This window comes from Neomonachus schauinslandi, chromosome 14 (assembly GCF_002201575.2).
Source record: "Neomonachus schauinslandi chromosome 14, ASM220157v2, whole genome shotgun sequence".
Lineage (NCBI taxonomy): Eukaryota > Metazoa > Chordata > Mammalia > Carnivora > Phocidae > Neomonachus > Neomonachus schauinslandi.
The window spans coordinates 24,834,359-24,859,008 of NC_058416.1; the positions used below are offsets into that span (position 1 = coordinate 24,834,359).

The following is a 24,650-nucleotide window of genomic DNA, read 5'->3' on the forward strand; positions in this document are numbered from 1 at the left end:
AGAGACAGGGAGCCATGTGCTCAAGTTACTAGAAAATGAGCAGAAGGGACAGTGATGTCTGTAGATGACTGTAGCAAGGCTTGATGGGATGTTGAAAGGTCACTGGAATGTCTGGAGAGAGGTAGTTGAGAGTAGTACTGAAGAGTCCTCTCTGTGGTACATGGGTTGTAGAGAGAGAAAAAGCAGGTCACCACTTGGTAAGTCTTCTGAGAAAGAACTGTCCTCAGCTGTGTGATGCAGCTTCAGATCTCTTGGCTGATCCAGGTAAACAGGGATGTAGGGCATAATAGAGTTAGTCCTGATGGTCGCTTAGGGGAAGGTAAGTAATCAGTTCTAATTATAGCTTTGGACAGTTTGTCCTAGTGAGGCTTTTGGCCTCATGGCCCAGGAGGAAGGTGTCTTATCTGAGGGACTCCGAGCTCTGTGAGCCTCCCTTATATCTTGCTGGCTGGTTGCATCCCAGGGCGGGGAGAGTGTCTTGTTGGTGGTCTTGTGGTCTTATCAGTTATGCATCACTGTGTTCTGGAGGGCCAACCAGAGAATCCACAACCTCTTAATTGATCATTCTGAGGCTAATTTAACAAATTTATAACTTAAAAAGCTTAAAGTGCATCATTTAAGACCATGGCCAATTCGAAACAAAAGGGGTAGTGCAGGAATTCCAAACACCTGTTGTGCGTGGGTCTGTGTGTGCAGGTATGTGCCAAAGGAGCTTTGTGGCACAAACAAGCATTGCATAGCAGCCAGGCTTTGATAGGCTTACTTAGGGTTTCCTTAAGCTCTAGTAATTCTTTTTTCTAGTTTATAAAAACCAAATACAGTATCCCATGACTGATTTAGTACGTTAATAACAGGTCAGTATCAATCATAGGTAAACCTGAAAATGAATCTTATATAATGGTCATTCTTTTGTGTGAACATCAGAAAGGACTTGAATTCTTGGCCTGCTTGGGGCCCTTCAGAATGGGGCAGTGGAGTGAGCATTCCTGGAGAAGCACTGTCCTGCAGGCCCCTGGCAGCCCGTCCTCCTTCCACCCTGACCTCACTCCACGCCTTCAGCTGAAGCTCTGGGTACACAGAAGGGTCGTGCCTGACCAGCTTTGTGTGATACCATTCTATGCACTGAAATGCCTTCCTCCTCTCCACCTGCATAGCTCTGTCACTCACCTGCACACCCCAGGTCACAGGCAGCTGCTTTGGGAAGCTCTTCTGGAAATGCCCTGGCAGAACTAGATCTTTTTTCCCATGCAACTGTTTAATACTCTTAGTACCTCGTTTTACAACAATACTCCTATCTCCTCTCTTAGGGTGGTGGGCCCCCTGAATGTAGTGCCGACAGTGTATTCGTCTTGAAGAATCTGAGCCTGCTTGCCAAAGAGATAATTTAGGACATGTTTATTCACCATAAGAAAGGGGCAAAAAATGCCCAAGAGAGATGGTTCCTTAGGGGGAAGTCAAGAAAAGGCAGATGCATTACCAAGATGGACAGAAGGTAGGAGAACCAAAAAGACAATCCATGCAAACGCAACAAAAAAATACAGGGTTCTGTGGATGAGGTTGAAAAGTAGAGAAGTCTGTCTAGATAATTTGGGGCCAGACTCATTTATGAACCACAGAATGCTGTTCCTTGCAGCAAATCGATTGAATTTAGGCCTGTTCTATCCCAGGTGCTGAAGATCTGATCTATGGTGACGTTTAAATTTGTAATTCACAACTAAGGCGGGGGCTGCCTTTAGTGTTTTGGAGCCAGAGAGACGTGAGGGTAGTGGGTGAGAGTTTTATCTGCCTTAGACTCAGAGCAAATGGGTGCAGATCTGCTTGGCTTTATTACTTGAGTAAGGAACTTAGCTTTGAGCTTAATTCATCTGTAAAATTGGGCGAATTAATGATAATGCTTGGTGAGGTTTTAATGTGATTAGTATAGGTCATCATTAAATGGCAGAAGCTGCTCTTTTTCTTCCTCCTTAGTTTCCTTCTCTTCTCTCATGCCCCCTCCCCTCAACAGTCTCTGGAGTATGGTGGTCTTTAAACATTATTGATCATCCATCCCATCAGTATAACCTCTTATAGCAGCCCCCTGATTTAAGTGAATTGATTTATAAATTATATAATGCATTGTTATACTAATGTATCATGTACATTGTAAGACATCTACAGATTGATGTTTTCTGAAAAATATAATTCAGTACAAATTTTAAATATTTAAAATTGTGTTTAACAATATAGAAAATATTTTTTTTTTAAAGATTTTATTTATTTATTTGACAGAGAGAGACACAGCGAGAGAGGAAACAGAAGCGGGGGAGAGGGAGAAGCAGGCTTCCCACGGAGCAGGGAGCCTGATGCGGGGCTCGATCCCAGGACTCTGGGATCATGACCTGAGCCAAAGGCAGACGCTTAACAACTGAGCCACCCAGGTGCCCCGAAAATCTTTTTGATATTACAGAAATTACTAATAATCATCTGGATGAATATTTAAAAGTCTTGCTAATCACGATACCTTCATAATGTCATCATTTAATATCGAAAAGAACAGTAGATATTTATAGCCATGTTCACTGTTAATAATGGTGGATATAGGGCGCCTGGGTGGCTCAGATGGTTAAGCGTCTGCCTTTGGCTCAGGTCATGATCCCAGAGTCCTGGGATCGAGTCCTGCATCGGGCTCCCTGCTCCGCTGGAAGCCTGCTTCTCCCTCTGCCTCTCTCTCTCTCTCTGTCTCTTATGAATAAATAAATGAAATCTTTAAAAAAAAATAATGGTGGATATAACTGTATTTCAGAGTCATGTTTTTTCAGAGATCTGATGAGTATTGTCTTTGTTTTTATTTTACAAAATGCCTCCAAAAGGGCCCACACAGGTAGTAGAAGATTTGGCTCTATTGTCTTTTGTGGTGGTGTGTTTATAACTTGAATGTTTACTATGTATTCTTTCTATCTGTGATTTTTTTGCCAGAAAGTTTAAAACAGTTTTATGCCTCCATTATTTTTAAAATAGATGTTTATGAGCGTCAGTTTAGTTAAGCCTAGATAATTAAGCCTACTAACCCACGAAATGTGTCTTTATGCTGCAAGAGAAGGAAGGAGTGAGTTGCCTGTGTCACCCCTGCTGCGAGCAGGACCCCCATTTCTGTTCACAGTTCCTGGGTTACTGGTATGATAGACATGTGACTTCCTGACAGATGGGTTGAGTGTGGGTACCAGTGCCAGTCTGGAGAATGCATGCTGCTAAAGCTTAGTGTCTTCATATTTCTTAGATGAAACACAGGGTTCTCCTATTGTTTTTGCCTCACTCACTTGCAGACTACTAGTGTTAGTATGTGTATTAACTGCATGTTGAATTATATCAAATGCCTTGGGGATGTTTTTTCAATTTCATGAGTACTTTCAGACCATTTGATCTACCGTGTTCACTCTTGGTTGCATATTCCAGATTTACCACTTGTAACTTTCATTTTGCCGATCACTTATATCTTGGGAACTTTTTGGATTCATGAATTTGGAATCCTCTTTTTCAAATATTTATGGATGGATGTCCTCTCATTTTAAAGATTCTAGTTTCCCAGTGCCTTCCAAGTTCACATCCTGCTCTTTGATGGTAGGATGTCTTTAAGGCATTTAAAATTCATTTTAGGGCGCCTGGGTGGCTCAGTTGGTTAAGCGACTGCCTTCGGCTCAGGTCATGATCCTGGAGTCCCGGGATCGAGTCCCGCATCGGGCTCCCTGCTTGGTGGGGAGTCTGCTTCTCCCTCTGACCCTCCTCCCTCTCATGCTCTCTGTCTCTCATTCTCTCTCTCTCAAATAAATAAATAAAATCTTTTAAAAAATAAATAAATAAATAAAATTCATTTTAAAATTGAAATGATCAGTTTTGAGAAGAAATTCTTTCCATCTTTCCTTGAATGTCGTTTTCAACCAGGAATTGGTAGTTAGAGATTCTTGGTTTATAATTCCCAGAAAAGTAACACCTGGAGACCTACATGGAAAAAATGGCAGCTCCTGAAGGTAGGAATAAATCTATACTGTATACTATAAATCTCTACTGCATCCTACATGTGCAGTCATTTGATTTATATTTACTCCTTCACCAGTGGAAGTTGAATGCTAACATAGGCAGTCAGTCTAAGATTTTACTGGGTAGAAACTTATTTGTAGATTACAAATTAATTCTCTTTGGTTACTGATACTGTTTAAGTTTATTCTCTGTGTTTTTGAGTATTTTTTTTTTTTAAGATTTTATTTATTTATTTGAGCGAGAGAGAGAATGAGAGACAGAGAGCATGAGAGGAGGAGGGTCAGAGGGAGAAGCAGACTCCCTGCCAAGCAGGGAGCCCGATGCGGGACTCGATCCCGGGACTCCAGGATCATGACCTGAGCCGAAGGCAGTCGCTTAACCAACTGAGCCACCCAGGCGCCCCTGTGTTTTTGAGTATTAATCCTAGTGTTAATCTAGGTAGTTTCTGATAAAATCTTATACATGCTTCACACTTCAATCTTGAATTTTATTTGGAGAAGGTAAAGAATTTCATGTGATTATTTTTACGTAAAATAAATTTAGTCTGCAAAAGTGAAAAATTAAAAATTACTCATTGTTTTCTTATTTAATATAAAAATTGTACTAGGTCCTGGGGTGTACAAAGGAATTGAACCACAATGAAGAATGGAAGCCCCACATCTCAGGGAACCCACAGTCTAGCAACAAAACAGCCAGTAAGCCAGGAGTATGCAGTAATATGGCCATGTGCAAGAGATCAGAGAGGTCTATAGTAACAGTGAAAATTCTAGACATAGTAAGGCCCTATGATTTTCACAGGGGTGACCTATTACGTGGTTGGATCGCCTCAGCTGAAGGAGAAGTGAATGGGTGTATTTGGTTAAAGCTTGTTGAAAGGTACTTCTGTTTCTCTTCTGTCATTAACACACACCTGCATTGTACGTTTGTTGGAAATGCCTCATCACCAACATATGGAAGGGTGGCCAGGATGCTGGCCGAAGCGTCATGGGCAGATGTTGTGGGGACAGGGCATTTTTGGTTTGAAGAGGGGACTCTTGTGGAGGTGTACCTGCCAAAAGCTTAGAGATGTGATGTGTATCTCCCCAACTTCAACCACATCCATGCAACCACTATGATTTTGTGTTATGTGAGTACAACTTGAATTTTCATTCACTTATTTCACTTTATTTATTTATTTTTTCCAGGCTGCTTTTTTTTTTTTTTAAGATTGATTGATTGATTGATTGATTGATTATTTGACAAAGAGAGACACAGCGAGAGCAGGAACACAAGCAGGGGGAGTGGGAGTGGGAGAAGCTGGCTTCCCGTGGAGCAGGGAGCCCGATGCGGGGCTCGATCCCAGGACCCTGTGATCATGACCTCAGCCGAAGGCAGACGCTTAACGACTGAGCCACCCAGGCACCTCCACTTACTTCACTTTAAAATAGTTCATTTTTTCAAAACCTTAAGCATATTTTTACTCTATCCTTATACCAGATGGTAAGGTCTTTGAAAATTGAGATAGATGAAAATTGAGATTGATGAAAATTGAGATTATTTATATTTCTAATACACATAACTATTGAACATTTCTTTTTAAATGCCAGACTTAACCATCCCTGTGGTCATCAGTGCATTTTTTGGGGAAACACTGCTTTAGGGGCAAACATTGGAACTGATTGAATGAAGTTACTGGGAACTAGATAGGGGCCTGTTCTGGAAGGGAGAGCTCTTGGTCCTCTGAGCTCACAGGGCCCCTTTCTCATTTCATGGGTCAGTTAATTTGCCTAATGTCTTTACATGAGATAGGATTTATCTCTGAGGATACTAGATTTCATTTTGTTTTTCTTTATGCTTTATGTGTCTGATGCATCTTAGGATCTCATAAATGTGTATTTTAGGGATGTGTGATTGTGGAGTTTCACTGAGATAGATGAATTCTATTACCTTTCATTGTTTTTCCTTTCAAAAACAGGTATCATCTTCATAAATACTGAATTATTTCAGTGGACTTTTTTTCAGTTTTTCTTTGACAGTTCTATTTCCTTATAGGAATAAAACTTTAAAGATTTTATTTATTTATTTGAGAAGGGTGGGGAGAGTCAGAGGGAGAGCGAGAATCTTAAGCAGACTCTGTGCTGAGTGCAGAGCCCAACGCAGGACTTGATCTCATGATCCTGAGATCATGACATGAGCCGAAATCAAGAGTCAGATACTCAGCTGACTGAGTCACCCAAGAGCCCCGGGAATAAAACTTTTTTTTTTTAAAGTTCCATATGGCTTATATAATGCATCACAGATTTTGACAGACTTCAGACTACAAAGGTGGATAAAATGTTTTACTGTCCTATCAGTTTTTAAAACATTTTCCTCTGTTCCTTTATGGTGTATTTATTTTTTTCTCTTTTTTGAGATGGTCAAAGCATTCCTTTTGGGAGACAGGTTGGGGGTAGTAATATCATGTTGTTTTGTGTTAAGAAAATTGAATTTGACTCAATTGTTTTAGGAACTAGCGGTCATCAGATATTTTAAGAGGGCTTTGAATGTAAACACATGTAAAAAAAAAAGTGAAACTATTAGTGACCTTCCCCCCTCTCTCCCAGTACTGTAGTATGACCAGCTGTAGTTCAGGGTTGTGTATATTGTTGTTTTATGTTCATTTTAAAAATGAAAAAAATAATTGTTGCCAGGGATCATGTTTTCTTTTTTTTTTTATTACAGTTTTTTTTTCAACACGTAGTACATCATTAGTCTCAGATGTAGTGTTCAATAATTTAGCAGTTGCGTATAACACTCAGTGCTCATCATGATCATGTTTTCTTAACATAAAGTTTGTTACGTAGAAAAAGGAGTCACTTGAGGACTGTCCCTCCCCCCTTTTTTAAGGAGAAGCAGGGAGAGAGGAGGGAAGAGGGAGAGGGAGAGAATCTTTTTTTTTTTTTTTTAAGATTTTATTTATTTATTTGACAGAGCGTGAGAGAGCACAAGCAGGGGGAGAAGCAGGCTCCCCGCCAAGCGGGGAGCCCGATGTGGGGTTCCATCCCAGGACCCTGGGATCATGACCTGAGCCAAAGGCAGACGCCTAATGACTGAGCCACCCAGGCGCCCTGAGAGAGAGAATCTTAAGCAGCCTCCATGCCCAGTGTAGAGCCTGGTGCAGGTCTCAGTCTCACAACCCTGAGATCATGACCTGAGTCGAAATCAAGAGTCAGACGCTTAACCGACTGAGCCACCCAGGTACCCTGTCCTGTATAGTTTTGATGCTTGTCATGTACATTGCTTAGTTTGTCCTTTATAAAGATAGTACCCACTTACAGTCCCACCACTAGTGTCTAAAATTACCTGTCCCATCAGCATTAAAGTACTATAATTTAAAATATAGGATTAAAGCTGATTTTGGCAGTATTTAGAACTTTAAAAATAGCAAGGTTTTCCTTTAAATAGCAAATATAAAATTGTATTTATACACTTTTAAAAGTATCAAATATAAAAATCTGTGTTATTTATACATTTTTAAAATATCCTTTGGTAAGTAACTGAAATAAGAAAGTGAAACCAAGTAATAGAAGTAAAGGAACAAAAGAAGTCAGAGCCCTAAGGATATAAAACATGAAAAAGATGTATCTCTTTTCCATCAAGCAGTTCACAGGAGGTCTTGGCGTACGTGACATGTGTGAGTGTAATGGAAGTCAGTAGTGCGGTGAGTGATGGGGAGAGATGTGACCAATGTGCTGGGAGAGCAGCTAAGAGAGAAGTTATTTTTTGCTTTATGTGTTAGAGCAGACAGATGTGTTTTGGACCTTGAAAGATTTTCCAAGCTAGAAAGGAAGTAGAAGAAGAAATGAAAGAAAATTAAAAAAATGGGAGGAAGTGGAATAGCATCTTGGGTTGAGTAGTAAACTCCTAAGAAGTCTATGATAATCTATTTACTGATAGATTTCTGGACTATTTTTTTTTCTTCAAGGATCATGCGGACATTTAGATAACATTCTTTTTGACTCCCACAGATGCATTGCAGTTGTTTGCTTGTTTCTGTTTCATGTTCATTTCTCCTTTGGACTGCGAGCTCCATGCCTAGAGCATCAGTGTCATTGGGTTCATCAGTGTCCGGTCCCATTTCTTGCACTTTGCCCAGTCTGTAGCAGGCCTTTACTAAATGGGGAATTGAATGCATATAAGTGCATAGGCAGTCAGGACAGAGTTGAGACAGCGAGTTTCCTGCATGGTTGGTATGTGACCCTTAATAGAAATCAACTTCAAAGAAGTTTAGTGATCATCAGACAAGTATTTTTTTTCCATGCAAATGTGTCTAACTGGTGATGGAACTGTTCTGTGTTTTGACTATATCGATGTCCGTATCCTGGTTGTGATACTGTACTATAGTTTCATAAGACGTTACCATTAGAGAACAATGGATAATGGCTACAGAGGCGCCCTTGTGGTGGTGGTGTTTTTTTTTTTGTTTGTTCGTTTGTTTTTACAAGAGCATGTGAATCTACACTTACGTGTAAAAGATTTTAAAAATTATGTACAAAGAACTTTTTAAAAAAATGATGGTTCATTAAAATCAAAATGTCTCTAACCAAGCAATAATATTCTGGAAGGTTATAACATAATTATGTTAGGATATTGGTTTGGCTTTTCATAGAGGTCAGATACCAGTGGCTTGAACAAGATAGAAGGTTTACATTTCTGTCACATAAAAATCTAAGCTGGTCCAGGGGTGTAAGCAGGTTTGCTTCCTGAGGTCATCCAGGGACCAGAGTTCCTTCTGTCTTGTTTTGCCATCCTCTTGGGTGGTGTCCTCATGGACAAAGTTGAATCTGTCTGCCTCCCATAAGCCTTGGTTCCAGCCCAGGGGAAGGATGAGGATATGAAGAGAAAATAATTTCTTTTTGAGGATATGACCTAAAACTGCATATGCTACTCCCAGTCATATCCCATTGGCTGAAATTTAGTCAAATGACCATAGGGTGCTGCAAGAAAGACCAGGAAGAAATGTAGTCCTGCCCAGCTCAATCCCAGGGCATTTTATTAATAAAAAGGAAAAAAGGGGAGCATGGTATTAGGATCAAGGAGCTGGCTTTGCCCCAGTGTTTGCCCTGGAATGTATGTTCAGTTTCTTTATGGGTAACACTGTCTTTTCCTACTGTTTTACTACATATAACATAGGTAAAGCACAGGTGTTTGAAGAGTTAGATATATTTGTTAGACCATTATGGGTTGTTTTTTTTTTAAGATTTTATTTATTTGAGAGAGAGAGAGCAAGCATGAGTTAGGGGAGAGGCAGAGGGAGAAGTAGACTCCCCGCTGAGCGGGAGCCTGATTCTGGGCTCAGTCTCAGGACCCCGAGATCATGACCTGAACAGAAGGCAGACGCTTAACTGACTGAGCCATCCAGGTGCTCCTGTTAGACCATTATGGAAATTAAAAATTAAAATTGGATTGTGGTTGTTTGCTCGTCTCCCCTTTTTGCTGTTAACTTCCTCAGAGGCCAAGTGTGATTTTCTTTATTCTTTGTACTTTTGGTAACGGGCATAGAGCCTCACCCTAATAGGTACTTACCGCATACTTATTGACTGATTATAGTCTTTCAACCTGTATTGATTGAAATGTCTCTAGCAGAACTTTCATACATATTTCTCACAGCTGACCTGCTTTCTCCTTAATACTTTCCTGATATCTGATTTGTTATATTACAGGCCCAAATGTATGACTGTGACCCTTTTAGCATGTTTTTATAACCACAGATGATATAGTATCACTATTTTTTTTGGTATAGTTTCAGTTGAATAATTAATGTTATGTATTTGTTAGATAGAAGAAATCAATTTAGTTTGGCAAGGAGCATATTTAGTAACATAAAAAAACAGTAATTTACCTTAATTTCATTGTCTTAATAAAATAATGTTTAATCTTGAGTTCAACACTTTTTCAGTTGAGAGGTTTTTTCCCTTAATTATTTTGTTGATGTTTAGGTTTGTCATACTTTGTATTTTCCTCACATTTTTATTGTTAAGGATAAATAATTTTGAGTCATTGCTTTTAAAAAAATTGAATCAGCAACACCAGATTTGTTCTTTTAATTTCAGTACTTTTTACTTTTAGTTAGATCAATTTTATTTTAAGAGTTTATTTGGAGGACCTGAGGGATACAATTAAAAAACTTGGGAGACCATCCTTAATTTGCTTTTTTAGAACAGAAGGAAATATACTGTAACTTTCCCTTATTTTTCTGGTGGAGAGAAATTTTGTTTGCCAATAGGAAAATGCAATTCCACTAAGATTCTTGGGTCATAGATCAGAGGCTTGGATCAACAAAAAGAAATGAACTTTTGGAAGAATTCTGGTCCAACATTATGGGCCAGTTTAAACTACAATGTAGGCAATGGCAGGCTGCCTCCTTTCTCCCTATAAGGAAAGGCAGCATCGCAGTAATATTTACCAGGGAAAGGGAGGAGGCTGTGTTTGGTGGGGGCCGGCTGGGCTGTGCTAGCTTCTCAATAAAGAGTTGGTTTGACATTATATGCAGCTTCTCAGCCAGCTTGGGGAAACCTGAAGCCAGGGGGCAGGGGGGGTGCCCTCAGAATTTTGTGAAATTTGTCCAGTGGCAGTCAGCTCTTATTTCTCCTAGTCATGAAGATGCACAGCTCTGAAGAGAATCCAAAAACCAAACAGGCAAAAAAACCACTTATCTTTTACCTTGGAGCGCACTTTGTGATTATTTTTCTTGCAGATTGAACTTCCTAATTGTGTTTTTCTTTGCTTGCGATCCTGGAACACACAGGTTGGTGGATGTAGGGGTACACAGTCACGGAGCATACTCTGAGTGGAAGGAAGTGACTGGAAAGTTTTTATAATGTTAAGATAAACAAATCAGTCCCAAAGCAAATAATACTTGGCAACTGGTTGTACTTTCTTAAATGATTGGAGTTTCTTATGAAATGTTTCAAGTTTTTCAACTCTATCATGAACACTGTTTTGAATAAATTTAAATTTGTGATGTGTAATCAATTAGTAGTTGATAATTTTTATTCAAAGGTCCAAATTTTCCTAATGAAAAGTAGGGAGCACAGTAATTAACAGAAATTTTTCTTCTTTCTCAATCATCTTAAAATCTTTCCTACATTAAAAAAAAAAATCCTTCAGCTAACTTCTCTTGCTGGGCCTCAGGTTTGCTTGTGCCTACACTGGAGGTTTATACCGAATATGCTCTGCACTTTGAGCTTCCCTGTATGCACCTTTAGGGACCTCCAAAACTTGGGCAGGAAGGCTATTTATCCTCCCCCGCCCCCCAATAACAGCTTCTTCAGAGTAAATATCAAAGTCATTCCAGTGACTCACAGAAAAAGTTTGGGATTTGCAGGACCGCAATCATGTAAGAAATGATAAATTGTTGGGGCTCCGGGGTGGTTCAGTCGTTAAGCGTCTGCCTTCGGCTCAGGTCATGATCCCAGGGTCCTGGGATCGAGCCCCGCATCGGGCTCCCTGCTCGGCGGGGAGTCTGCTTCTCCTTCTCCCTCTGCCTCTCCCCTCTGCTGCTCTCTCTCTCTCTGTGAAATAAATAAAATCTTAAAAAAAAAAAAAGATAAATTGTTAGGTATCCATGTGGTAGTTTTGTATGGTGTGTTCAATAGAAAATGTAAAATATTAGAAATGAACAAATGTTCACTCTGAACTGTTGATGGTATCAAGAAGAAATTAAAAGTATCTGCTTATGTTAGTTGAGGAAAAATAACATTTCTCAGTTTTGCTTATTTTGCCATCTATTTAGAATTTCTTTACAAAAGCATTTAATTTCCTTAACAAAGGTGTTCTTTACAAATGCCATCTGCCCATGTAATAAGTAATAAAAAAAAAAACTAGACGAGTACAAAGACTAAAATATCACACCCATTACCACCACCCCAGGTCTACCCAGTGTTCACGCGTTGACGTTTATCCCTCCAAAATTGTTAGAAGGTGCTTTTTAAAAATAACAGTCCTATCGCAAGCGTGTACTGCATCACATTTTCGGGGGTTGGTGACCAGGAATTTTCTTCCTTCCCTCACTTCTTTTGTTAATGTTTCTAACTGAAAGTTGTGCTTGAACACGTCCATGTTGTAGGAGAGTCAGCTGAAAAAACATGGAACAAAGTAAGAGACTCCTCAGGTCCCCTTCACTCTTGTCCACGATCAGAGCTAACTGCAGTCTGCAGTGCACCCTGCCAGGCACCTGTAGCTGCCCTTACCTGCAGAGGGATGTATCGTTACAGTTTTTAAAAAACAAGTGGGGCGTATTTTTTGGGTGCATATATACTGTTCTGTGGTTTGCATTTTCACCTAATGATATATTGATGAAGTTTTTCCATGTTCTACATAAGCATTTACCCATGGAGTCTGTATTGTTATGTTTAATTTTATTGTTTTACATTTATTTTTAAAGAACTAAATGGTTATATTCTTCTTACAAAAATATTATACAAATAAAGCAAAAGTCTTTCTTGAATTACATGCTAGAGATAATTTCTGTTACCGATATGGTATACACTTCGTCCTTCCTGTTTTTTTTCTTAATTTTTAATTTTAATTCCAGTATGGTTAACAGACAGTGTCCTATTAGTTTTAGGTGTGCAGTATAGTGATTCAGCAATCCTGTACATGGCTTAGTGCTCATCACAACAAGTGCAGTCCTGAATCCCCCTCACCTATTGCACCCATCCCCCACCCATCTCCTCTCTGGCGACCATCAGTTTTGTTCTCTGTAGTTAAGAGTCTGTTTTTTGGAGTCCTTCCTGTTTTTTGTTTTTGTTTTTAACATTTACACACACACATGTGGTTTTGGTGGGTAATTTTTAAATTATTACCTGAGTTTTCCTGCAGCTTGCCTTTTTTTTTTTTTTTTTTTTTATTTAGCAGTATATCTTGGATATCTTAACTCATTCTGTATTCCATAGTATAGATAAACCACAGCTTATTGTAAACATTTACTGTTGGTTAACATCTACATTGTTTCTGTTACCTGACATTTATAAACAATATTAAGTACATGCTTCTTTGTGTGCCTGTTCAAGTGTTCTCTAGTATAAGAAAAAAGAATTGCTGGGTTGATGGGGGTGTGCATTTTTAATTTCAATGAGAACTGCCAAATATCCTTCAAAAATCTGGTACCACCTTATTTCTCACTGTTGGTGATTTTATGTATACCATTACCAATCTATGTGTTAGAAATCTTTAAAAAAATTTTTGTTTTCTTGGATGATCTTATCACATTAATTTCTCTTTATTGCTTTGAATTTTTAGTTCCCACTTTTATTTCGGATTGTTGGCTTTCTTTACTGATTTACAGGAGGTCTCTTTTTAAAATAAATATCTTTTTCTGTTTTGTATGTTGCAGATACTTCTTTTCTCTTACTTGTTTAGGATGTATTTAATCACATCTAAGTACTTAATATTTTAACTAGTCAAATTACTGTTCTTTTTATCTTCTTGCATTTTGTTTTTTATATAAGAAAAAGGCTTTCTCAACTCAAGGTTTATACACATACTTTTATAATTAAATACTGGGGAAATGACTAAATTCTCTTGTCCCAGAGGCATTTCTAGAATTTTGTTTTTTTCTCACTGATTTGGAATACTACCTGTATCATAAGGTCAATTCTCAAATATATGTGGTTCTGTTTCTGAACTTGAACTCATTTCTGGTCCATCAAACTAATTTGTCTACTGCCAGTATCACACTTTTAAATGACTTCACCTTTATAAAAGTCTTGCTGTTTAATCAGGAACATCCCTCCCCAGGTTAGTCCTTCTTAAAAACTGTTTCTGGGGCGCCTGGGTGGCTCAGTCGTTGGGTGTCTACCTTCGGCTTGGGTCATGATCCCAGGGTCCTGGGATCGAGCCCCGCATCGGGCTCCCTGCTCCGTGGGAAGCCTGCTTCTCCCTCTCCCACTCCCCCTGCTTGTGTTCCTGCTCTCGCGGTCTCTCTCTCTGTCAAATAAACAAATAAAATCTTAAAAAAAAAAAAAAAAAACAACTGTTTCCTATGTATTTTTATATCCAGCAATACTTTATTTGTTCTGTATTACAAAATATTGCATAAATTCCTCTTGGCATTTTGATAGTGGTTGTATTGCATTTTAGATTAACTGAGGGGCAGTTTGGCAGTATTGCCTTTTTTTTTTTTTTTTAAGATTTATTTATTTTAGAGCATGAGCGGGAGGGGCAGAGGGAGAGGGAGAGAGAATCTCAAGCTGACTCCACGCTGAGCATGGAGCCCAACATGGGACTCAGTCTCATGACCCTGAGATCGTGACCTGGGCTAAAACAGTCGCTCAACTGACTGCGCCACCCAGGTCCCCTTGTGGTATTGCCTTTTTGTCCAGAAATATGTTGTATCTATGTATTAATTCAGATCTTATATGGCCTTCAGTCTCAAGGTCTGTGGTTATCTGCCTGAAGGTCTTACATATTTCTTTTGTGTTGATTCTTAAAGAGTTTATTGGGTTTGTTGCTATAGTGATTGGACTTTGTAGTTATTTATTGCTTGTGTGTAGGTGGGTTTTTGACTTTTTTATATGTTGATTTTTTAGTCGTAGAACTGTACCAAAACCTATTAGTTCTAATAGTGTATGTTGATTCTCTTGATGTCCTAGGGAAGCTCTGTCTGATAAAAATGTGAGCCTAGATGCAAACCACATATGTAATTTATAATTTTCTAGTAGTTGTATTAAAAAAGTAAAAAGAAACAGCTGAAGTTTATTTTAACAATACTCTTTAATGTAATATGTCGAAAATATTGTAATATCAACATGGAATCAATATTAAAAAAAATTAGTGCAAAATTTTTACTTTTGTATTAAGTCTTCAGAATTCAGTATTTTATACTTACAGCAAAATGCATTTGGGGCTAACCACATTTCAGGTGCCCAGTTCCCACAGTGGCTGGTGGCTAGTGGCTACTGTATTGGACAGTGCACAATCAGGTTGCTTGCAAATAATGAAATATTTTTCCTTTTTTCGGGGGTGGGGAGGTCTGTTTTTTTTACCCCTTGCCTTAACGCTTTTGCTTGGAGCACCAGTAGTATGATGGTGATGTTGGTGATATTGATGGGAGTTCTTCCAGTGTGTGACCACTGTGGATTTCTGATTAGATAGGTTTTAGAATTGAAAGAGGTTACTTTACTTTTCTAGCTTGTAAGAATTCTTAATAGGTTTTAAGTTTAATTTTAAAAGTTGGCTAGATCATCTTTCCCTCTATCTTTTTAAACTGACTAGAAATACAGGCATACCTCATTTTACTGTGTTTTGTTTGATTGTGCTTTGCACATACTGCCTTTTTTTTTAAAGGTTTGTGACAACCCTGCATCGAGCAAGCGTATTGGCCCCATTTTTCTAACCACATTTGCTCATTTTGTATCTATGTCACATTTTGGTAATACAGTATTTCAAATTTCTTCATTAATATTTGCATTGTGATCTGTGATCAGTTGTTACAACTAGCAGAAAGCTCAGATGATGGTTAGCATTTTTTAACAATGAAGTATTTTTTAATTAAGGTATGTACATTGGTTTTTTAGACATAATGCTATTTTTCACACTTAATACACTATAATATAGTGTAAACATAACTCTTATATGCAGTGGGAAACCAAAAAACTCATTTGATTTACTTTATCACAATACTATTCGCTTTATTGCAGTGGTCTGGAACCAAACCTGCAATATCTCTGAGGTATGCCTGTAAATCAATACATTTCTAGAACGATGAACAATTCTTGCATTTCAGAGACAAAACTTTCATGATCGTGATGCATTTGTTCTTTTAACAAATTTTTCTGTAAGATTTCATCTGCTTTTGTTTGAGTCTATCTAAAAATCTCTTTGCATTTCTCCCTCTTGTTTTAAATGCAGTCGTTACTCAGTTTCTGTATCAGGGAGATTTTTCAGGCTTTGTCAAATGAGTTCTGTAAATATGCCTCTTGCTTTGTACTTTGGAGCTATTTATATAATATGGGAATTGTTTGTACTGGGAGGCTCAGTAGACTTACTTATAAAACATCTGGACTTGATTTGCTAGCTCTTTAACTCCATTTCCCACTCTTCTAAGGTAATTTGTCCATTCAGATTTTTGTCTTTGGCCAATTTTGGCATTTTGTATCTTCCTAGATATTTTAGTATTTTGCTTATGTTTTCAAATATACTGGTATAAAATTGTACATGAAATGTTGTTACAATTATGTAGATGTTTTGATATATTAAAAAAATCTAGAGAGATGTAGGAAACTTAATAGTGGTTATCTATGGGAAGTAGAAGTGGAATTATGGGAGTAGGGAGTGGTAGTCTTAAAAAATTTTACATCCTTTGGCAATATGAGAATTTTCAAGTAATGAACTTGTTTTACTTTAATAATTGAAAAGAGTGTTATTAAAAAGTATAGAATATCATACAGAAGTATGTATATCCATCTTAATAGTCCTAGCACATCTTAACTGTGTGTTTTCTTCTCAAGCTGGCCTCTGGACTGTCTTCACACTGGGTGGCGTGGGCAGCAAAGCAGCTTCCTCTCCAGAACTTTCTTCCCCTCTGGCCAACCAGAGTCTCCTGCTTCTGCTGGTGCTGGCCAACCTGACTGATGCTGCAGATGCACCAAACCCCTATAGACAAGCCATTATGTCCTTTAAGAATACACAAGGTTTGTGGTACTTCGTTCATGCCCTCCCTCCCTCCCTCCCTCTCTCCCTCTCTCCCTGCCTTTTCCACACTTATCATGGAGCCCAACATGGGGCTCGAACTCACAACCTTGAGATCAAGACCTGAGCTGAAATCAAGAGTCAGATGCTCAACCAATTGAGCCGCCCAGGCGCCCCTGAATATCTTTCTAATGAGGAAAGAGGGTATTGCTTATCCATATTGTTTATTGTTTTATAGTTGTGGAAATGATTCTCAATTGTATATTTTCATATTGGTTAAAGATGAGGAAAAACTTAGACTCCTCTGTATTCACAGGAAGGTCAAATGAATCTTAGATGAGAGCTGTGGTTCTTTATATCCATTTAAATTTATATTTTTATCTAGAGATAACAAAGCCAGCTTAAGTTTGCTTAATTTAGATCGGACTGTCCTACCTATTAGGGATAGGAACTAACCAGAAAACTCCAAATGATAGGTGGTTGGAAGTTTTTCATTTAAAGTCTGTATTCCAGTTAGAGTTTTATAGAACTAAATATTAGAACTCAGCAAACTTTTTCTGCAAAGGGACAGATGGCTTTGTGGGGTCATGTGTTGTCTGTCACCACCTCTTACCTCTGCTATCCTGGTGCAAAAGCAGGCATAGATAATAAGGACATGAGCATTGCTGGTTTCCACTAGAACTTATTTCCAAAACAAGTGATGGGCTTGTCTGTGGGCTCTAACTTGCCCTGAAGTAGAGCTTGAGTAGTTAGTTCCATGTTGAAAGAATAATCTCTGATCAAAAGATTACACCCCATTAAAAAAAAAAGGGGGGATTATACTCTGTAGGCCAAATTAATACGGTAGCTAGATTTTCAGGATTTATGGAATACCACTATACTTAAGATGGGTAAGAAGGGAAGTTATTGGATAGGAACATTCTTAAGGCTTCTGGTACGTGTTGCCATGTTCCTTTCCAGAGTTCTTATGCATGTTTTTTAATAGTGCATGAGTGTGCCAGTTGGGGGTACCTTTGCCAACTCTGGTATTATTATTTGTAGGGGAAAACAATAATAGGGAGTCTCTAACAATTTCATAGATAAAAAGTGAAAACTCACGTATCTGAGAGTACTTTCCTATTCCCATTACTATTCCATTGTGGCTTACTGGTTAAGAAAGCAAGTTTTGGAGTCAAGCAGACCTAAGTTTACACCACACTTCTGTCACTTCAGAGCTGTGAGGCCTCCTACAGTTTGCTTAACATCAGGCCTCACTGGCTTTGTCTATAAAATGGGGATAACATCACCTAATAGGATTTGTATAAGTACCACACAAGGTAAAGTTTTAAAATGATTAGCTCACATTTACAACACAGCCCAATGTTCTGTATATGGTATTTATTGTCACTTTTGATGCTCAGGCCAGATGTTACTATGTAGGGTTGAACCTTTTTGGGATAGCCATCTTTTTCGTGGATTGTTGGGTGCAATGATTCTGAACATTGACTTTAGGGTTAGACTGCCTTGGGTTCATATCCCAGTTTTTATTCTTTAAAGACCAGTGTTTTTATCTGTAAAGCAGGGGTTATAATCTTTACCTCACAGGGTTCTTATAAAAATTAAGAGGGTTTTTATCATAGTACAGAGTCACTATTATTGCTATAATTTTAAGAAGCAGTATAATGTAGTGATGCCAACAGAGGCTGATCTTTGTTTTACTTGGGGCTGATCTTGGCAAACTTAATCTCCCCAAGCCTTTATTTCATCCTTTGTGAAACTGATCAAAATGATGACATGATCATTGTATGCATTAAAATAAGGGCTAGTACATGTAAAGCTGTCAGTATAATAACTAGTTCATAGGACTTCTTAGCTAGTAATATTTAAATGTTATGGATACACACAACATACATATTCCATTTGCAGCCATGTGTAATACAGCTGGGTGAGCACGTTACTTCGCTTCCAAAATCTTCCACTGAGTGTTCTGTAGATGCTGTAGTCCTTTTCGCACTCACAGATTACATGCAATGCTCCCTTTCACCATCCTTTGCAAAAATAAGTTAGTCACATAAAACAATTATTTTTAGAACTGTCAAAAATACAGTGTTAGGATTGAAAAAATAACCTGTATTTTATTATTTTGGTGTTTTTTTTTTTTTTAAAGATTTTATTTATTTATTTGACAGAGAGAGAGACAGCGAGAGAGGGAAAACAAGCAGGGGGGAGTGGGAGAGGGAGAAGCAGGCTCCCTGCTGAGCAGGGAGCCCGATGTAGGGCCTGATCCCAGGACGCTGGGATCATGACCTGAGCCGAAGGCAGACACCCAACGACTGAGCCACCCAGGCGCCCCAATTTAACCTATATTTTAAATGTAGGAGGAAAAGTGAAGGCACTTTGTAGTAAAATTGAAGACTTTTTAAGATAATTCTCACAAATGTACAGTTTAGAAGAATCTGAGAGGTTATGGGACTGTGCAATCAGATTGTGTTGACACATTTCTTTTTCATGAGTAAAGCTTTTGGACATGCTAAAGCAGTGCTTTTAAATTTTTTATTTATTTTTTGCTAGTGGTTCTGTTTTTTTTTTTTAATCTTGGTTCTTTTTAAGATATTAAAGGTACTAAAATATCAACTCATTGTGCTGTCATGTTCTGGTGTTTTATCTGATAAGATTATACTTTTCTCCAACTCTATTGACCTGTTTTTCCCTCCTTTTTGGCTTGCTAACTTTGCTGGCTTCAGTGTCTAAGCAAGTCCAGTTAATTGGTAGGAAAGGGCACTGTCAGTTTTGCAGTATCAGGAATGTTCCCACATGGGCTGTGATTTATGGTTTTCATCATGCTAGTGACTCTGTTTTTAAAAAGGTTTACCAAGAAATTATATACATTTTCCAGTAGTTGTTTGAGATTTGATGTATCCTACTGTGGAAGCTAATGCTAAACATACTGATGCTGATAATACTTTAAAACTAGCTACGGGCGCCTGGCTGGCTCAGTCAGTGGAGTGTGCAACTCTTGATCTCTCAGGGTCGTGGGTTCGAGCCCCACGTTGAGGGTAGAGTTTACTTACTAACTAAATAAATAATAAAAATAAGAATTAAAAAAATAAAACTAGCTAACTGCTATGATGTTATCCTAGCTATTTTCTTCATAAATGGATTAGTGACATTGGTGAATGAGCCATAGTTATTCATTTGAAAAAAATTAACTCAGCTTGAAGTCCTTTTTTCTTTTTAACCCTTACAAGAGGATTTTCTGTTTTATGTAGAAACTTTTGTATTCTTTGTCTCAATATTTTTTATTTAGGATTGGTGGTCATTTAGTTTTGGTAACAGAACATGTAAGATGTCATGTTTATATCTGTTAGAGCGCTTTTGGCCTGGGCCCGTAGTTCTGTTTATACAAGCTCCTGTGTTCTTAAAACCAGCTTAATTCAGCTATATAAATGCAAACATCATAATAAGGTTGAAGTATGTGACTTAGTTTAGTTGCTTTTTTAATATTTGGCTTTTTAAAGATAAAAAGTTACTCTCAAGTGGTATTTGCACATAGATTTATAATCATTGGAAAGCCTTGGTTTAGATAGTACAGAGAAGTAAACTGTCCCAGCTTTTTTTTTTTTTTTTTTTTTTTTTTGGCAAGAACATTTCAGTTCTACTGTCTCGGCAAATTTCAGTTACATAGTAGTGTGATCAACTCTAGTCACCATGCTTTACATTAGTTTAGTTCTTTAAGTAAAATGTAAAATATAAATTGAAATTTTGAACCGGAAATGTAGTGACATACAAAGTTAATGGGAATTGAATTGTACACATTAACAGTGTTCTTATTATTTACAGAAGGCCCGGTCCAGAAAATACTGACACAATATTTTAAAAATTTTGTGGTTTGTGTGTTCCAGATAGCAGTCCTTTCCCCTCATCAATTCCACACGCTTTCCAGATTAACTTCAACAGTTTGTACACAGCTCTGTGTGAACAGCAGACATCTGACCAGGCAACTCTCCTCTTGTACACGTTGCTCCATCAGAATAGTAATGTTAGAACATACATGTTGGCTCGCACAGATATGGAAAATCTTGTAAGTATCACACTACACAGTTCATGCTTTTTGTATGGTTTAATCTTCTGAAGAGCCGTTTCTTTTCTCAGGAGGGGTAAGTATGTTTGGCTGGTTGCAAAGGTAATGCTTGAGGGGTTGACGGGGAGCTGCCACGAGGCACAGACAGGGGTGTGAGGTTTGCAGTGTGGGAGACCGCGCATGTGTTGATGTTGCCGCAGAGCAGAGAGCACAGCAGCACGACCAGCTTCCCTGTCCTGCGGGTCTTTCCCTGCCCAGGATCCAGCCTGATGGAGTCCTTCAAGAAGCACCGCCCGCCATTCGCAAGATATTTATACCCTTGTGGTTCTTTTCAGATGCTAAGGGTCCACCCATCGAGTTCCTGTAGCCTAGAGTCCCAGTCGCGGCAAGTTCCTGACGAACATGGCTAAGCGCAGTCTTCCACGCGTCCCGTCCCTTCAGCAGGCTTAGGCTTGAGGTCTGCCTGAACTCAATTCTGGGAGTGTTAGAGTTATTTTAGGCTACCTGTGCCAAACAGCAACTTACATGCACACTATCCTTTATTATGTGAGTGAAAAACTCCCGTAGGAAATCACGGATTTCCATTTATGACTAATGTGTAAACAAAAATGTTTCTATGAGTGGAAAAGTAACTTTACCTCACCAAGGTGTTAATATTATAATTGAAATACACACTATAGAGATACCTGTGGGTTATTTATACATTAATGGAATTGTGAACATCCCTGAAATAGGCAGCAGCTTGCTGGTGGCAATAGGAACGTTCCCTCTGTACCAGTTTTTACAGGTTCACAGCAGGATTCACCAGCATTTGGTGGCCATTTTGTCAGTGTTAAAGGTAAAATATTGAGTTAACATGGAATGTTAGAATTCATTTGAAGAGTACGTTCTATGTCAAAGTGACCCTAAGGATAAAAAACATGATGCACGAACCTGTCTGCACACAGCTATATGTGGAAAACATTGGTTATTTTAAATAGTAAAATTGGATATAACAGTGTACTGCTCATGTGAGTAAAAACTTGGAGATGGCTTATTTACTGAGGGGTGAGTAAGAATAAGCAGAAACAATTCTGAGCATGATGTATCCTAGGGGAAATGATGGCAGTAAGCAGAAAGCCTATGACACCACCTGTTCTAGAAAGTTCCATGGTTAAGGATGTTGGTACATAAGAATATGCAGGGAACAATCATCTGTATGTGATGACATACACCAGTAAAAATTTAAAAGGTTTTGTTTTGGGGTTTTTTTGGAGTGGGGTGGAGGGTTATATGCTTATTTTTGTTTTTATTTTCTCATATAGATTATTTTGATAATGTCTCAACTGATGTCCTTATCTGTCTTTTTGCCTTTATTCTATAATATTGAGACTACAATTAGAAAATGTGTTATTGGTAGGAAATTTACTGTGCTGATCTGATTTTGATTTTGTTAATAATTTTATTCTACAATCTTTCCTCTTAAGGTAATGTTTGACACATTAGTGTTTGTAAGAATACCTTCTTGTGTATAAATTCCTGCTAGGCTGGAGGCAGACCTGCTCTGCTCAGTGTCACATGTTGGCCTAAATGGTCTCTGCAGACCCATTCTTTACGTGGTGGCAGACCTTCATACAGGGTGATTGTTTTCTCTACTGGTATCTGAGCTATACATGGGGAAAGTACCTTCAGGCATATGCTGGTTTGTGTGGTTTTCTTTTTCCTTTAAAGAAACCTATAACTATGAAATTAAAACAGAGTGCATAATAAAAGCATAAAGATTGAAAACATTGATCTTATAATAAAGTAATTGAAGTAGTAAATTAAAATTTCTATTTGATAGGTTTTACCAATTCTTGAGATTCTGTATCATGTCGAAGAAAGAAATTCACACCATGTGTATATGGCCCTTATAATATTATTGATCCTTACAGAAGACGATGGCTTTAATAGATCCATTCACGAAGTGGTAAGTTACCATTACTTTGCTTAGAGTCTCAGAGTTACAGAATAGTCAGGTCCCTCTGCAAGGTTTACTGCAGCCTTAGCATTTCTTCCTTCTTTTCCTTCTGGCAGAACACAAGAACCTGACTTAGAAAATGGTGCGTCTTTCTTCTGACTTAAGTGCTTTTTTTCTTTTTTTTTTAAATTTTTTTATTCTTATGTTAATCCCCATACATTACATCATTAGTTTTAGATGTAGTGTTCCATGATTCATTGTTTGTGCGTAACACCCAGTGCTCCATGCAGAATGTGCCCTCCTCAATACCCATCACCAGGCTAACCCATCCTCCCACCCCCCTCCCCTCTAGAACCCTCAGTTTGTTTTTCAGAGTCCATCATCTCTCATGGTTCGTCTACCCCCTCTGATTTCCCCCCCTTCATTCTTCCCCTCCTGCTATCTTCTTCTTTTTTTTTTTTCTTAACATATATTGCATTATTTGTTTCAGAGGTAGAGATCTGAGATTCAACAGTCTTGCACAATTCACAGTGCTTACCAGAGCACATACCCTCCCCAGTGTCTGTCACCCAGTCACCCATCCCTCCCACCCCACCCCCCACTCCAGCAACCCTCCATTTGTTTCCTGCGATTAAGAATTCCTCATATCAGTGAGGTCATATGATACATGTCTTTCTCTGTTTGACTTATTTCGCTCAACATAATACCCTCCAGTTCCATCCACGTCGTTACAAATGGCAAGATCTCATTCCTTTTGATGGCTGCATAACATTCCATTGTATATATATACCACATCTTCTTTATCCATTCATCTGTCGATGGACATCTTGGCTCTTTCCACAGTTTGGCTATTGTGGACATTGCTGCTATAAACATCGGGGTGCACATACCCTTTCGGATCCCTACTTTTGTATCTTTGGGGTAAATACCCAGTAGTGCAATTGCTGGATCATATGGTAGCTCTATCTTCAACTTTTTGAGGAACCTCCATACTGTTTTCCAGAGTGGCTGCACCAGCCTGCATTCCCACCAACAGTGTAGGAGGGTTCCCCTTTCTCCGCATCCCCGCCAACATCTGTCGTTTCCTGACTTGTTAATTTTAGCCATTCTGACTGGTGTGAGGTGGTATCTCATCGAGGTTTTGATTTGGATTTCCCTGATGCCGAGCGATATTGAGCACTTTTTCATGTGTCTGTTGGCCATTTGGATGTCTTCTTTGGAAAAATGTCTGTTCATGTCTTCTGCCCATTTCTTGATTGGATTCTTTGTTCTTTGGGTGTGGAGTTTGATGAGTTCTTTATAGATTTTGGATACCAGCCCTTTATCTGATATGTCATTTGCAAATATCTTCTCCCATTCTGTCGGTTGTCTTTTGGTTTTGTTGACTGTTTCCTTTGCTTTGCAAAAGCTTTTTATCTTGATGAAGTCCCAATAGTTCATTTTTGCCCTTGCTTCCCTTGCCTTTGGCGATGTTTCTAGGAAGAAGTTGCTGTGGCTGAGGTCGAAGAGGTTGCTGCCTGTGTTCTCCTTTAGGATTTTGATGGACTCCTGTCTCACATTGAGGTCTTTCAACCATTTGGAGTCTATTTTTGTGTGTGGTGTAAGGAAATGGTCCAGTTTCATTCTTCTGCATGTGGCTGTCCAATTTTCCCAACACCGTTTGTTGAAGAGACTGTCTTTTTTCCATTGGACATTCTTTCCTGCTTTGTCAAAGATTAGTTGACCATAGAGTTGAGGGTCCATTTCTGGGCTCTCTATCCTGTTCCATTGATCTATGTGCCTGTTTTTGTTCCAGTACCATGCTGTCTTGATGATGACAGCTTTGTAATAGAGCTGGAAGTCCGGAATTGTGATGCCGCCGTCTTTGCTTTTCTTTTTCAACATTCCTCTGGCTATGCGGGGTCTTTTCTGGTTCCATACAAATTTTAGGATTATTTGTTCCATTTCTTTGAAAAAAGTGGGTGGTATTTTGATGGGGATTGCATT

At 38.6% G+C, this 24,650-nt stretch overlaps 1 protein-coding gene across 1 annotated transcript in view; it reads left to right on the plus strand.

Moving 5' to 3' along the window:
• The window catches only part of DYM (dymeclin), a 342,707-nt gene that overhangs the window by 111,474 nt on the left and 206,583 nt on the right, over positions 1-24,650 (plus strand). The window contains 3 exon segments of the mRNA XM_021686111.1: positions 16,485-16,667; positions 20,547-20,725; positions 22,548-22,673. Of these exon segments, the coding sequence (XP_021541786.1) occupies positions 16,485-16,667; positions 20,547-20,725; positions 22,548-22,673 (488 nt within the window).